Source organism: Akebia trifoliata, chromosome 8 (assembly GCF_017979445.1).
Source record: "Akebia trifoliata isolate Shusen 1 chromosome 8, ASM1797944v1, whole genome shotgun sequence".
Classification (NCBI taxonomy): Eukaryota; Viridiplantae; Streptophyta; class Magnoliopsida; order Ranunculales; family Lardizabalaceae; genus Akebia; species Akebia trifoliata.
The window spans coordinates 8,803,508-8,821,148 of NC_141382.1; the positions used below are offsets into that span (position 1 = coordinate 8,803,508).

The 17,641-nt window shown below is 32.1% G+C and overlaps 1 protein-coding gene across 1 annotated transcript; it reads left to right on the top strand.

Annotated features, from left to right (window-relative positions):
* Nucleotides 1-7,117: 7,117 nt before the first annotated feature.
* On the top strand, nt 7,118-13,169 carry LOC147395932 (putative serine/threonine-protein kinase At1g54610). Its single transcript, XM_086450280.1, has 7 exons — nt 7,118-7,843; nt 8,176-8,460; nt 8,540-8,857; nt 9,908-10,135; nt 11,226-11,326; nt 12,257-12,374; nt 12,475-13,169. The coding sequence occupies exons 1-7, from the start codon at nt 7,502-7,504 to the stop codon at nt 12,709-12,711; spliced, it is 1,629 nt and encodes a 542-aa protein (XP_086306406.1). The 5' UTR covers nt 7,118-7,501; the 3' UTR covers nt 12,712-13,169.
* Nucleotides 13,170-17,641: the final 4,472 nt, after the last annotated feature.

The window sequence follows — 17,641 nt, forward strand, 5'->3', positions numbered from 1 at the left end:
TTTATGTTCTAATTGTCCTTAATTTTGATTTCTTTATTTTCTAAGGACTAATTAGACTTTCTTTATTTTTCCAAGGACTAATTAGAACCAATCTTGATCTAATTTGTCTATAAAAGTGTACCTCATCTTGTAATTGAGATACAATTGATAATTTACATTTTATGAGAATTGAAGTTTCTTCAAAAACTTTGTTTTGTTTCATGTGTTCTAGTTTGAGTTCTTTATGAGATCTTTATGAATTCTTTATGAGTTTTTGTTCGAGTTCTTGAAGGAGGGCATGAATCTTCGACTTATCAAAGGAGTGATCATCCTTTGTGGCGTCTCAAGGTTGGGGTTTTAAGGACATAGCTTCCTTAAGGTTCTAATCCGATCAACATCATATTTTGTTTCTACACAACTTGTGTTTCCTTCGAATTAAAAGATTCTTAGAAGAGATCATCAAGAGAAGTTTCCAAGAGGAATCATATCATTATGTTAGAGTGAGGATAAACTTTTGTAATCCTGTATATCTTTATTCATTTTCGTGCAACTCTGACTTCGCTTATGATGTTTGTAAAATTTTTCGTCTTCTGCTTCTTATCCATTGCTGGTATGTGCTTTATACAGGATTGTTTGGATTTGAATTTATCAGGTTTTGAGTTCCGTGAAACGCTAACATAAACAGAGGAGACCATGCCGAAATTTCGAGACGCCATCTAGTGTCTCGAGGTGGCCTTGGGATTTGTGTTAGCGTTTGGCGGGGCGTCACATGAAGTGACATACTTTGAATTAGTAATCAGACTAGAAGGTAGCATGTGCAAATGCATACGTATTAAAAATCTTATCTGTAATTTAAAATATTGATTTTAAATAGTGAAAATAATATTTTTATAATTTAAAAAAAAAAAAAAAAAATCTAACCAAACATGATTCAAAGTTCTTGGCCTGTAATTTCCTTGGCTTTTTTTTTATTATATCAAGTTTAAAGGTAAAAGCAATTTGTATTTCTTGAATAAGAATAAGATATGACTAAAGAGAAACACTTTCCTTAGAAATCTTGCTTAGGGTGGTTGAGTCCAACTAGATTATCAAATTGGCATTCCAATACCGTAGTCCTCTAGATTTTATGGAAAAACTCAAATCCGAAATAAAATATGGGAAGCGTTCGAAGGCCCTAAAGAGGGCTAAACATTTTTCAAAATAAGGGTTACACAGAATGGGCTGATTTTTTTGAGGATGATCTATATGGTGAAGAGATTATCCTCACAAAAAATCAGTTCATTTCGAAACTTCTAACCCTAGTTTACAAGTTAAAAAACCATGAACCATCCATTTTCTATAAACTACTTTTGATGGAGTTAGAAGTTTGGGCTGATTTTTGGTGAGGATAATCTCCTCATCATAGAGATCATCCTTACAAAAAATCAGCCCGCTCCGAAACATATAATCCATACATTAAAAAAATGTTTGGCTCTCTTTAGGGCCTCCGAACGCCATATATCTTGATCCAAAGTTTTGAAAATAGACGAAAATTGAATCCCACCAAACTCCCAAATTTAGAATTAAAATTTAACGATGGAAAAAAACTATTTTTTTTTTTTAAAAGTTCATAGAATTTTGTCCTCTACATCCCTGTGGCATCCAATCGCGACTCTTAATAAGTTTTGAAATCTTACTAAGTTAGTAAGACTTGATTACTCGTGACTAAATTATCACATCATCCTGATAATCAAATAATATATAACTTTAGGGTTTGACTCATGAAAAAAAAAAAAAATGTTCCCAGTCGTTTAAATATGAAATCCAATTGTTGATACTTATCCTCGAGATAAGTATGTCTAAGATATCTGTTATGGGGATATGAATAACTCCCAACTGCTGGATTTCGTGTTTTTAAGGTGAAGACCGAAGAGGGATGTAATTAAAATGAAAATATAAGGTTGAGGTCAAGTGAACATATTTTAAAATATAAGAATATGTTTTAAATATCAAAAGTTACAAGGGCTATAAAGCAAATCCTCATATTTTTAACACTAACACTTTCCTTACTACTTAGTAAGATCTAAAGCCTTAATCCGGACTCTATTTATTTATTTTTTTTAGGAAATCATCACGTGAGGTCGTGGCGATCAAGTCCTAAATAAATAGAATTATAATTGTTATCTTTTATTTTATTATAACTTGTTTCTAAAGATACTCATCTCCAACGTTGTTTTGGTTTTGTTATGTCATCTTACCTCTATTTTTGTTTTTGTTTTGTTTCCTTTGAATCTCAAGTTTTGGATTTTTAATGTTGTGGTTGGGTCTCAATTTTTCTTTCCTTCATCGATAAAGTAGTACACGATCATTTCTTTTTCAATGGTTTTTCTTCAATATTGAATTATTATGTCTTTTATACATTCAAGTTCAAATTGGATCGGGGTTGATTTGGTACCAATCCATTCAGCATCGGATCTAGGATTGGTCTGATAAGTCTTTCTATCATTTTATGGGATGTTAATTCAAATCCAATCCAATAAAATATTAGATCGAAACCTTATCGGATCGGATCTGTGTTAGAATCCAAAACATAGATTTAGATTTGAACGGATCAGATTTTGGGTCTAATCTTATCCATTGACAGTCCTAGGTTCAGAATACTTGTTTCTAAATGATTTTTCTCATTTTTTATTTATTTATATTAAATTTATTATTTCAATAATTTCTAATGTTTAATTATTTTTATAGAGTCCAATAAGGTAATTTGTTGAATAGTATAATGAAAATTTGTTTTTATCATCTCTCGAACATAGGTGTTGTAGTTTTTGTTTTGATATCTGTGAGAATATTATTTTGATTAGCGATATATATATATATATATATATAGGGAAATGTTCAGCAACAAACATTTTGGCAAGCATTTAGGCAAAACATTTTTCAAAACATGGGTTAGAGGTTTTGGAATGGGCTGATTTTTGGTGAAGATGATCTCTATGATGAGGAGATCGTCATCACCAAAAATCAGCCCATTCCAAAACTTCTAACCCCATCAAAAATGGTTTACAAAAAATTGACGGTCCACGATTTTTCAACTTGTAAACATGGGGCTAGAAATTTTGGAATGGGCTGATTTTTGGTGAGGATGATCTCCTCACCGTAGAGATCATCCTCACCAAAAATAAACCCATTCCAAAACCTCTAACCCATGTTTTCAAAAATGTTTTGCCAAAATGTTTGTTGCTGAACGGGACCCATATATATATATATATATAGGGGGCGGTTCAAGGGCCATATGAGAAAACATATGAAAAAACTTTCGTTTTTCAAAATAAGAGTTAGAGGTTTTGGATTGAGCTGATTTTTTGCAAGGATGGTCACTATGATGAAAAGATCATCCTCACAAAAAATCAGCCCAATCAGAAACTTCTAAATCCATCAAAAGTGATTTACAAATTAGTGATAAAAATTGATAAAAAATCGACGGTCCACATTCTAAATCACTTTTAATGGGGTTAGAAGTTTCAGATTGGGCTGATTTTTTTTTTTTTTGGATGATCTTCTCATCATAGAGATCATCCTCACAAAAAATCAGCTCAATCCAAAATTTCTAACCCATATTTTAAAATTTTATTAAAAACAAAAGTTTTTACATATGTTTTCTCATATGGCCCTTGAACCTGACCCATATATATATATAGGGAAATGTTCAGCAATAAACATTTTGGCAAAACATGGGTTAGAGGTTTTGGAATCGGCTGATTTTTGGTAAGGATGATCTCTACGGTGAGGGGATCATCATCACAAAAAATCAGCCCATTCCAAAACTTCTAACCCCATCAAAAATGATTTACAAAAAATGGACAGTCCACGATTTTTCAATTTGTAAACATGGGGCTAGAAGTTTTGGAATGGGCTGATTTTTGGTGAGGATGATCTCCTCACCGTAGAGATCATCCTCACCAAAAATAAGCCCATTCCAAAACCTCTAACCCATGTTTTCAAAAATGTTTTGCCAAAATGTTTATTGCTGAACGAGGCCCATATATATATTTGTATATTTCTTTTTATAAAGTTCTCAGCATATAGGTTTTTACGCTTGTTTATTTATTTATAAAGATTTGAATATTGTTTTCTTTTAATTAATTTTTTTTAAAATAATAATAATTTATTATGCTAATTCACGAATAGTTTCATTTCTCTTTCCTGTAGGTATTGGATGATTTTAGCTTAAAGTGATCGAAGTTCCAGTATTGGTTTGTCGTCACCAATATCTATACATCTCTTCCAATTATTCATATTCAAACATCTTCTAATTCTTGACAAACTGAATGTTGGTCGGAGGTGTATGGATATTGTTGGCGACAAATCCAATGTTGGATCTTTGGAGGAGATTAAAACCTTTGTATTGGATCTCTTCTCTTCAAATGTTAAAGATCAATGAAGAAGATATGTGAATGGGGAAAGATATAAGCCAAGTTACAATTTTATTTATTTTACTTATATATATGGTAGGATGGACTATATGGTCTAGGAAACATGCCTTTGTTAGAGATATCAAATGTGAATCATGTTACACATTGACTTATTTTAGAATCGATAGAACTCTTCCAATATTTTGAAAGTCTCTGATGAAATTACTCTGTTTTTTTGTGTTCAATTTTAAAAAGTCACAAACTCTTCACTAAATAGATCTTGTTAAAATACCCAAAATGCATATTTAATAATGACATATACACGAATAAAACTTTACTTTTTTTAAGATTAGTATTTGATGAAATATCCCTTTTGCCATTATAATATATTAGAAGGTGGCATGTGCAAAGGGCTTATTTGTAATCTAAAATATTAAATAAAGTATTTTTAAAGATTACATAGTTAAGGAAATTTTGTAGGTTGCAATTTTGCTAGTTTTTTTTTTTTTTTAATATTACCAAAATGGCTTTGATTATATTAAATTCAATATAAAAGTGGGGGCATTTGTGGCAACCCCAAATTTAGTGTCAAACCACTTTACTACACCTTCTCTTGTGTGAGATCCAAATTTTTGTTCAAATCGCTTCTACTCCGCCTTGTCTCATTATACTAGTAAAGATGACATGCCCTTGACCTTGATCTTCTTTGAGAAACTAATAAAAAATAACTTAAATGCCTTTATGTTCAATATGTAGTCAAAATCTTTTGATTTTTATCTACAAGACAGGCATCTTCAACCTCAAGGCAGGTAAATCATTTTAAGAAAAGTGGCCACGAACATTGTATTTTTGAAAATAGAGATCAAAAGATTTTCTAACAAAAAATATAAATATGTTAAGATTCATCTACGAGGGTGTACGTACCCTCTCACTTACCTGGTGTGTGTGATGTGTGGGTATTGCACATGCCCGGGGGAGGGACCCATATACCTTGGTCCAAGCCCTAGCTCATCTGGTCCTACTAGTCGAACGTAAGTTCAAGGGGTTTATAACCCTCAGTAACAACAACAACAAAACAAAACAAAAATAAAAATTTAAGATCCACTTTTAATAATATTGTCTTTATAGAGATATTACTTTAATCATCATTCACAGTTTTAGAAAGAAAAAAAAAACTATTCTTTTCCACGACATGTGATCTTTTGACAATGACAATGATATGATGATAATATACATATCAAAATTTTGAATGATACTTTGATTGAAAGGAAACATTTTTTTTTTTCGAAGTTTTAATTTTATTTTAAAAAAAATGTTAGATATTTAATAAAATAATAGTTTAAAAGATTTATATAAGGAAAATATTTTTCAAAGTGTTGTTTTAGGAGTCTAAGTTTGACTAATCATCCTACTTACTAACTAACGTTGTCTTTTGGTATCCATCTTTCAAAACTCAATTAATAATTGAGAAATACTTACCTTTGTCAACATATTCTCACCTATCTTCCTTAGTGATGTAGATATTTGGGACTGTATTGAACTATAGATCTCTAAAAACAAATGCAAATCTCCATAAAATCTGTATTTTTCATGAAATCTTAAGAGCATGTTTGATTGAGATCCTCAAAAGTTAAAAAATTTTATTGTCTGATTTAGACATGCCCCTTCATAGTTTGGTCAAAATTAAAGATACGCCTATGTTTCCAAACTCATGTCATGCCCCCCTTTATCTTGGTATTCTCTAAGAGAATGTTGTAAATGACCTTACAAATCAAGTATTTTGTATAAGAGATTAAAGCAAAATTGAAAATGATGGATTGAAGAAAGATGAAAAAGAAATGATAGAATAAAAATAATTCCCTTGAAAAGGTTGGACATGATGAATTTTTTGGAGAAAAATTAAGGGTTTTTTGCTTAAAAATTGAAGATCAAGACATTTAGGTCGTACAAAATATAGGTCAAAGGGTATGCATCGTTTGAAAACACAATGGTATCCCTAATATTGATTAAAAGGTGGAAAGGTATGAACCTCCACATTTTGATGAAGAATAATGATTTCTTGACTCCACCTTCTGACATACACCCCCATCATAGAATCGTAGATCAATTGCTTCGGGATACGCAAAAGCATAAATCTTTTTCTTATGTATCTTGAGGCAAATGATCTCCGGTTCAGTGATGGGGGTGTATGTTGAAGGGAATCATCAGATTATCACGACTCTTTGACAAATATGTCCGATACCCTTGTGGAATATAATTAGAAAATGACCTAATACCTTCATCTTCAACCTCTAACCCAAATCCCTGATTTTTCTCTCTAAAACATGTCATCTTCAACCTCTAGGGCAAAATTTATTATCTTTTTTGTCTTCAACCTTTTTCAACCCACACATCTTAGAAAAAAGTTAGGATTTTAAGAAAAGTTAAGTCATTTTTTCAAGAAGTTGAAGCTGCTGAATTGTTAAAAAAAATCGATTTTTTATTTTTATTTTTTTAATTTAAAAACAAGGGTTGTTTTCTTGCTAGAAATTGAAGATAAGGGTATTTAGGTCATTTTATTAATCTTCTCTAAAGACTGAGGTCAAGAGAAGCAGGAGCTACTTCAAATATTAGCAAAAAACTAGAGGGGTATCTCTAAATAACCTAAAAAAAGATAGAGTTGGATTGACCTTCAATGGTGATCTGGAAATTCTCTCAAAAGAGTTAAAAAGCAGAACCAGGGGACAGAGTGCCTCAACGACCCTACAAATTGATCTGTCTTTTTTAACTAATTGCGACTCAAAAATTCCAAGTAACAAATCTCTCTCTCTCTCTCTCTCTCTCTCTCTGCAACTTGAATGGCAGATCTTCGTTAATCACCAATAAAGCTAATCTTTTTTTCACTATTTCACTTTCGAAATTCATTGTTTAGTTTGACTGCCATAAATCATGGTGAACTCAAAATCATTACTTCTTGTACTTTGTCGGGAAAAAAGCTAGGGTTCCTGAATTAAGGTTTATTATAATTATCAATCGTAAAGGATTTCTTCTTCGTTAAGTAGGGTTTAGCTGAATTACAATGATCAGTGGGTTTTGGATGAAGAGGAGGAGAGTAGAATGTGTTGAGAAATGAGGGTTTGGATTTGTGAGAGATGGGTTGTGTATTTGGGAGAGAGATTGCTTCGGCTGGGGTTGAATCAGAGGTGAGAGAGAAGGAGAGAGATTTGGTTGTTTCGAAGATCGAGAATTGTGAGGTTGAGCAAAATGGGGAGAAACAGAGAGAGGAGAAACTAGATGGAGATCAGAATATTCAGGGTGAGAGGAAAAAGTCTAGGTCGAGGTCGAGGCCGAATCCAAGGTTGAGTAATCCCCCCAAGAATGTTCATGGAGAACAAGTTGCAGCTGGATGGCCATCTTGGCTCTCGGCCGTTGCTGGTGAGGCGATCAATGGGTGGACGCCTCGCCGTGCCGATACTTTTGAGAAAATTGATAAGGTGAGTCTCTTCTTGATTCTTTTTTTCCCCAATTTGATTATGTTTCTAAAGTTAATTTCTTTGTCAGAAAAGTTTCTAAAACTTTTAGTGGATTGACGAATTAAGTAGTGTTTTATCAATTAATCACAAAATGTGGTAACTTTAACATTCAAATGTCATGAAACCTGAAAATATCATTTTTATATTCCACAATTATTATTATTATTATTTTTTTTTTGGATTTTCTTGCAAAACGTTCTGGAATTTATCCAAATTGAACCCCTAACCAAATAATTACTGAATTCAAACTTTGTTTCTATGGTTAATGTGGTTGATTCCTCCATTTTCTTCAGATTGGGCAAGGAACATATAGTAATGTATACAAAGCTAGAGATACTTTAACAGGCAAAATTGTGGCATTGAAGAAAGTAAGATTTGATAATTTGGAACTTGAGAGTGTGAAATTTATGGCTAGAGAGATTCTCATATTGAGGAGATTGGATCATCCAAATGTTGTAAAGTTGGAGGGATTGGTGACTTCGAGGATGTCGTGTAGTTTGTACCTTGTATTTGAATACATGGTGCATGATTTAGCTGGTCTTGCTGCGAGCCCAGAAATTAAGTTTACTGAGCCTCAGGTTTGTTCTTGAAATGGTCAAGTGGAATTCATGGTGCAGTTTTTTTTTTTTTCTTCTTATTTTACTTTGGGCATGGCAGGTAAAATGTTATATGCATCAACTGTTATCAGGGCTTGAACACTGTCACGACCGAGGGGTATTGCATCGTGACATCAAAGGTTCAAATCTCCTTCTTGACAATGGAGGATTACTTAAAATTGCTGATTTTGGATTAGCGTCTTTCTTTGATCCTAATCATAAGCAGCCCATGACTAGTCGGGTGGTCACTCTATGGTATCGACCCCCGGAGCTTCTTTTGGGGGCTACTGATTATGGTGTTGGTGTTGACCTCTGGAGCGCGGGTTGCATTCTTGCTGAGCTATTGGCTGGCAAGCCTATCATGCCTGGCCGTACAGAGGTAAATCCTCTGATTATTTATTATTTATTTTTCTCTTAACTTCTTTTGTTGGGCCTAATCATTTTTTTATTTCATTGCCACAATTTCTCCAATTTCATTTTTTTGTTGATAATGATCATTTAATGGGATACCGGTTGTGTTTTTTTTCCCTATAATGTAGAACTGGGCAGATTTACAGTGGGGGCAGTTGCCCCCACAAGAATTTTCAAAGTCCATATGGATTCATGATCTATTGCGACAGATAAAAAATTCTGCCGCTATTGCCCCCATAAAATTAATTTGCACTCTTATTTGCCCCCACAAATTTTTTTTCCACTCTTACGTGGGCAAAATTTTGCCTCCACGTAGAACATATGTTTTAAGCACCTTATCTGTTCTTATCCCCAAAATTAGAAAAGCACATACCAAACTGTTAGAATGCTTTTTGTATTTTATTCTGGAATAGAATGTTGTATTTTATGCCTGGAATACCATTTAAACAAATAAACTTCATCCTTATTTGCTTGAAGAAGCAAATCAACTTCTTGAACACAATACAATGGAAGTTTTATCATTTGTGCAAAACATTCATCCTTATCTGCTACAAATTACAATCTTGATGATTGGATGGATTGGTCCTGGTGGAAAATATTGTCTAATTGATCAGGAAGCTCTTTGCCTACAACCCTAAATTTTTGGTATGAGTCTTCAATTCTGATGATGAGGAAGCTCTTTATAGGATGCTGATAACTGATGATTTTGGTATGTTGTTCAAGGTCATTGATTTACAAACTTGCCTCCATTTGCATGCTCTAGTGTCTAGGCATCCTGGATTTTTTCATCCTGTTTTCAGTTTGTCCTCCACTCTAGAATCCATACTATGTACAATAGATAAATCTATTGTTGAACGTGAATGTGAATGTGTGGGTTCCTTGTTGTTGAGGCTAAAAGCAGACTATTTTGATCATTCTATATTTTTCGCTGCGTTGTTACTGATTATAGTGCATAATTAACTTTTTGAAACTGGTATTAACATATTTATTTGTGCTAACTGTTTTCTTCCTCTTTTAGGTGGAGCAACTGCATAAGATTTTCAAACTATGTGGCTCCCCTCCTGAGGAATATTGGAAAAAGTCAAAACTGCCACATGCAACCATATTTAAGCCCCAACATCCTTACAAACGGTGCATAGCAGAGACATTTAAAGATTTCCCACCATCATCTCTGCCACTAATTGAAACTCTTCTCGCAATTGATCCAGTTGAACGCCAAACTGCCACTGCTGCATTGAGGAGTGAAGTAAGCTTTCATGTTATTCTGTTTTGTTTTAATTGCTCTCTTCTATTATTTACTTTCTGTGATGATGCTACTGTCCTGGATGATGCTTTTATCTTTTGTGCTAATCACACCTTTGCGTCTTTTACTTGATTTATGTTTTATTTGTGGAATGTTAAATGAGGAAGTCTAGAGCAATGTTTTCAAATGGGAAGGTATGGGGAGAGGCACTTAAATTTCCTAAAATGTGAAGCTTATACCTCAAGGCTTAAGAGTACGCCTTTTTGAATGAGCACTAGGTCTAACACAATAATAATGATTGTGTTAATGAAATAGCAGTATTCTGAGTTGAGTCTGGATCGAGTCGAGCACCTTGAGGATTATGTGTTTTATATTCTAGCTTATGGTTCTGTCTAGGCTCGAAAGAAAGCTAGCGGTGCTTGTTGGGATCTTTTCACCCCTAGAAAGGGCTTCTCTATAACCCTTCTGTTGAAGATTGTCTTAAGCCACTTTTATATTGTCTTTTCTTTGGCACTGTTGTGAGAGCTCCTGTCACCTTCTCTCTTGTAATTTTGGCCCTTCCTCATTGCAATTTTTTTTTTAAAATTCTTCTCCATGGAGCCTCATCCACAAAAATCCTCCCCTATACCAGCAAACAAGCATGTCCTTACCCGCTGATAACATGGTGTTTTTTTAGTGAGATTCTATTGCCACACCAACTTTTGCTAACGCCACCCAATTCATATGTAATTCACCAAAAAATTAGCATACATCTTGGGGTGTTAGCAAAAGTTAGTGTGGCAATAGAAGCTCTCTTTTCTAATCTGAATCTGTAACCTTTCATTTTCTGATATTTTCTCAGCATTAATGAATAAAAGCACAATATAGTGATGGATAATCTGGTTGTGCAACTGGCTTTAAGAGTGTGGCCTATGGAGTATGTAAGTTATAATTCTGGTGGATGAAATTTAGACGTTAAGGCATCAGTTCTATTTTTCATTTAATTTTGTATTGAATGTTTTACCCACATGAAAGTTTGATGGTTCTTACTCTATTATTCTGTGGACTCTCTCGAAGTTCATCCTCCATGACCCACTTGTTTTCTCTTTTGTAGTTCTTCACAACCAAACCTTACGCATGTGAGCCTTCAAGCCTCCCACAATATCCTCCAAGCAAGGAGATAGATGTTAAATTACGGGATGAAGAAGCTAGAAGGTTTGTGGATTACTAAATTTCCACTATGTACGCCTTTAACATTGTTTGTGCTTCTGAGTCAGATTTGGTGGGTCTCATTTTTCTTTTCTACGAAGCATGCTAAACCTTGAAAATGTCATTCCAGATCTTACAAGAACAGTGGTATGCCAATCTGACTATGAGAAGCTTACAAAAAAAATAATATCATAATTTTTTAATTTTGAAAAAATTATCCAAGGAGATAACACATGGTACAGACAATAACTTCCATATTGTGTCCATTTTTATTATTATATATATTTGAAATAATCCATGAGAAATACATAGAGAATTTTTCAATGATGGCATAGTTTTTCTTTGAATTTTCAGTATCTGACTTAAAGTCAATGATCAACATTGTATCATATGTGTAGTGTTCACATTCTCCTCTGAGTGAAGCTTTCCAGTAGGGGAATGGATTTCTAGTTCCATGATTGGGATCTATTTGTTATCACATATCATAGTTGGTGATCTGATATTCCATTAGATTACCTTTGACTTGTTTGATTGTGGCAACTTCAGGTGCCATAACCAAGCCTACTTTCCTTTTACAGTTGGTATTGCAGTTCAACTTCTTCGTTCTTTTTTTTTTTTTTTTGAGTTTTATTTATTTATTTTATTAGCTCTACCCCTAATTGTGTAAATGTCGACAAGTAAAGTTGATTCAAATTAGATTTTTTACTCTGTTGCTGTTAGTATTACAGTTCTCAAGTATAATAGCATTTTTACTATAGGTCTTAACAAAGAAAGTTGATCCAACACAATGTTTGTTGCTGTTATTACTACAATCACTTTTTCTTATAGAACATATCATATTCTCTCAGTTAATTTTTCCTTCCAGCAATATCAGATGCTGCATGATTTTGATTTTCATTTTAATCTTGTGACCTAAATCACTTGTGTGCTGTGTAGGCTTCGAGCTACTGGGGGCAAAGCCAATGGTGACATGAAGAAAACCCGCACACGTGATCGAGCTGCAAGAGCAAATCCTGCTCTAGCTGCCAATGCAGAGCTTCAAGCCAATCTAGATGTATGTTAAACTACTGCTTGTCCTGCAATTTTTGTTTTACTTGTCATGCTTGTGATTATCTTAAAATTGGTAATTTGTTTGCTATATTTTTCTCAAACAGAGACGACGTCTGATTACGCATGCAAATGCAAAGAGCAAGAGTGAGAAGTTTCCTCCACCACACCAAGATGGAGCGCTTGGCTTCCCTTTGGGTTCTTCACATTACATTGACCCTTCCTTTGATCCTCCTCATGTTCCATATAGTTCAACGTTCACATTCCCAAAAGGACCCATTCAAAATTGGTCTGGTCCATTGGTGGAACCTACTGCAGTTGGCGGTCCAAGACGGAAGAAATAGACTACTGGAGTGTTGTACTTGTGCACCAAGGAATCTCTGAAGGACGAGGGAAATATTTAAGTTAATGGGAAAGAAGTACCCTATTTGCTCATTGTGGTATCGTTCTATTCATGAGGGGTGCCTGTGCTGTCCTGGTTCGCGAGGTTGCAGTTAAACAAGTTTAATCAAGCGGGAAACCATTTCAATGTTTATGGTGAGGGATCTTCAATATTTTTTTTTAATTTCATTTTTATAAATATTTTTTTTTCTGAACGGCCGCTCTTGTTATAGATTGTGGGAGAAAAGCTTTATTATTGTGTAAATTTCGAGTTTTTTAGACATGAGTGTTAATTAAGTTTGATGGGTTAGTATGTTGTGAGGTACCCTTGTTTTCTAATTTTCAATATTCAACATCCTCTTGGGATCAAACTCAATTATTATTCCAAAATTAATGAAATATTAATATTTCTCTTTTGATATTTCCTTATTTCCCGGCCAGTCCATATTTATCCTTCCTAGAAGTTTTCCTCTGATTTTGCTTTGGTTCTGAAGGGGTTTGTTTGGTAATGAAGGTTGGGTTGCACAGATTAACATGAACCCACTCACTGTCTTGCATTTGGACAGGTTATGTCATGAATCATCATGGTTTCTAGAAAAAAAAACAAGGGGTTGGTGAGATGGGATCGTGCGAAAGAAAGCAGAGGTCCTGAGTTCGAATCACTTCACCCTTCACCCCCTGTTGGCCACCACCCCAATGCTTTAAAAGGCTAAGTGCACAAGGCATCTGCTATAGAAAAATGTTTATAGAAAACAAAGGAAATGCAAGCATATAAGGAGTTATAATTAGGTGTTATTCTTTCGATGAGTAACTCTTGGGATATTTGGTTTAGAGATTTGTAAGAGTTCAATTCGTCAGAGTTAACCCGTACAGAGGTGGTTCAGAGGTAAAACTAGCAATCAGATTTTGCATTTTCTAGTCGTGTGTTTTAAATTGGGTGGGCCTCTTGATTTACTTTGTTGCACGTAGGGAAATCTCTGTGGGATTGCACACCATGGGGTGGGTTGGGGTGTGTAACCGTATGGACTAGTCCCACCTCATCCCAAAGTGTGTGAGAATACCCTGTGATAAATAAAATAAAAATCTCCAGTTTGTTGGATGTTGCGACTTTGAAAAGCAATTACACCATGATTCAAAATTTCTTGTTATATGAACAATCAACTTTTAATGTCTTCCACGGTTGCTCTATTTCAAAAAATAACAAATGAAAATAAGACAAAATAAAATAATGTTGATGTAACGCCATGAAAATTTATTACGTATATCGAGAAATTAAGTTAATTATATTGACTTATTTTTCTATTAAGTTTTTATATATATATATCATGGTATTATCGATCTAAAATAAGAATTTGCTAGAAAAAGAATTTGACAAATGAAATTTACAATTCAATGAACTTTACCATAATTATGATCGAAATATTAGAACATTTAGTCAAAGTAGATAAAATTCAAAATTTTATAAGAAATTTTTTTGGTGAAATAGACATTACCATTGAATTCAAAAGCATCGAAAAATATAGTTTAGACTGTCAACATGTTTAAATTCGAGTTTAATATGATAAATTATAAAATTATTAATTATATCAAGAAAACTTAGCGTGTAAGAGATATTTTGGTCAAAATAAAAAAATCAGTGAGGAATTTTGAAAATTCGAGATATACAGTTCAAATTGATCTAATATAACGAACATAACGGAGAAAAGAAAAATATATGAAAAAAATATATTATTTAATTATTTTTTATTTTTAAAAATATTATAATAAAATTTTATTGTAAAATTGGGTTTAATTATAATATTTATATAAGAGGAATATATTTGAAATTATTGAAGTGTTAAAGGGGTAAGGTGTAATTAATATTAATATAAATATAAATATTATTATATTATATAATATAATATTATAATATATTATAACTTATAAATGTGGTAATAGATTAGATACTTAGGTGTATTCCTTTAATATATTATATTATAATATAATATATTATATTATTATATATTATAATATAAGTTAATGTTCATTCATATTGCGAGAGAAACAAAAACAAAGACAAATGGATTTTGATAGTGGGTTCGTGTACATTATCTTCGATTGAGAATTAAACGTGTTTTAAATGTGAATTAAGATTTTAACACTAAAAAACAAAATATCCACAATGTCGATATCTATTTAATCATCAGATTATTTTGTTGAATCACCGAGAAAATTAGTTATTTTAATATTGTTGAGACGCGTAAAACCCAACTGCGAAGGCAGGAAACTTATAATTTCAAATTCGTAGTATATTTTTCCTTGGAATCTATGTTTTTTTTTCAATTTTGATAGTTAATTTCAAATTTATTATAATTTAAATTTAAAATTCATGTATTAAATTATATAATAATTAATTTTATAATTTTTTTTCGAATATTTTAATATCGTAAAATAAAAATAAATGAATTTAGGTAAGGATAATTAGAAAATCAATTTGAAACAAATTGATTTTCTTAGTAATTTTCATAGAGTGTTCATTTTAAAAATGATTAAGATGACTTGTTTTGAAAGTGTATTTTCAGTGGATAATAATTTGCTAAAAAAATGAAATATTTAAGTTTAAATTTGAAATGGAGAATAAAAGTCTCGATTGTTTATAATTGAGATTGAAATTCTTGATTGGTTGGAATCGATAATGAGATTCTCAGCTATATGTACTTGTATTAAAGAATTTTCAGGTTTAGAATGATTTTGAGCATTATATAATAAAACATAAGATGCAATTAGGATGATAACTATGGGACGGTATACCTGCATATTTACTGCTTTGTGATTTAGTACTTTCGATATATTACTGCATGTTTATAATTCTAGAATGCTTGGGAAGGTTATCACACCTGTAAATATGTTTTTATTTATTTCAAATAAATTTTGAATTATATATATATATATATATATATATATTATTGTTATCCATTAATAGGATGATGAATGCCTATAAAATTAATCGGTAGATCCTTCCAGAAACAACCAATTAATTTAGAATAATAAGGGTTTGATATTCTCTTTAATAGTATGGGATACTACTTGAAAATATTATTGTATCTAAAATTTGAAAAATTCATATCTTATCATTATTGAAAAATAACAAATTATAATGTAAAGATGATTCGTAAATGACTAAATTATTGAGAACTCATGCATACCATAGATGTATGATGAAGTTAGTTTGTCAAATGATCATTTACAGTCAATAGTAGTCAAACAATTGATTTTCGTTAGAAATCAATGACTAACTTGAGCCGGAAAACACGATTAACCAATTATAGTAAATTGCCAGACTAATCATAAAAGCAGGAACTAACGGTGAGTTCCACACTGGTTAAGTAGTAGAGCATCGATATACAGATTGTTATTTTTGTATCGGTCGTGTACCTTATCATTCTTATCGAATATACCACCATGATTGATATTCTTATGATATGTTTATGTTTATTTTATTTTATTATGAGATGAAGATATTTTGTTACTGTTTTATTAAAGATTTGCATGTTTTGAGTGTTATTTGTTATGTTTATTTATTTAAAAAATCTACATTATTTATAATAGATTAGTTTGTTTATTCATTTATATTAGGACTATTAATTTGAAATGTAAGTTTACTAATAAGTAACTTCCATGTTACTTACCCTACCAATAAAACAATATGGATGTCCCAACTACCGAGATGCATAGTCCTAATGGAGAATATTATATAGAAGGATCGCAAGATTAGGATGATGAACACTATTTTTATTATATGTGAGGCAAGATTAGAGTTTAATGAAACTATTTTGTGTAATTTAAACTTCTTTGTATATATTAGAATCATGTGTATTATGTCTATTTGTATGTATATGTCCAGAGAATGATAGTTAATGTTTATAATGTGGATAACTGTTGATCGATATGAGATATGTAGTTGATCTATGTACATGAACATGTTGTAATTATAGTTATATTTTTTTAAGTAATGCAAATTCATTATGATATGAAGGTTGGAATGCAGTGGATGGATTTTTATTATACAAGTATATTTTTTACAAGTGAAAATTTTCATAAGTTCAATTTTTAAGAGAAATTCTATCGAAATTATTTGAAAGAAATCCATATCATATTTAATCTTTGAAGATCTTGATTTTGATTTTTTTTATTTTTATTTTTTACTTCACCCTCGAAATTTGAAAAAATCTAGATCTTAAATCAGAGGCGTGACACTTGAAGTGACCTCAAGATTGGACCTCACATACCACACCTTGAAAGTGGATGGGAACCATAGATGTTTTTCCTTAAGTGAAAAAGAATCTATTGTTCCTATCCACTTTCACGTCAAGATGTGCCATATAGGGTCCAATCTTGAGGTCACTCCAGCATGACTCAACAAAAAAAATGATCATCCACCTCAAATATCATATTTAATTGCATTATTAAGGATAACTACCTAGACATACAACCAAACTGGTGATATTTTAGAAGAATACCACTCCAAATTGCTTATTTTCTAATATAAAATTTTGTTACGGGAAATATATAAAACATATATTTAATATTATATATAATTTTTCTATTAAACCCTAGTTGCACCCACCCTTTGGGTTCTTTGCACCCACCACTTCAATTGAACCTCATTCGATTGTTCTCTCTCTCTCTCTCTCTCTCTCTCTCTCTCATTCTTCTTCTTTTTATTTGCATTTTCGAAGATTTTAACGAGGATTTTGTGATATAAAAAATAATATCCTTAGAACTTGCAAAAAAGGTTGGGAATGAAGTTTCATTCGATAGATTAGCAGCAAAATCTTTAATAAAGATTCAATAAGTTCCTATCTAATATACCTAAAATGACTCCGTAGGTTCCTACACTTTTCCAATTAATAG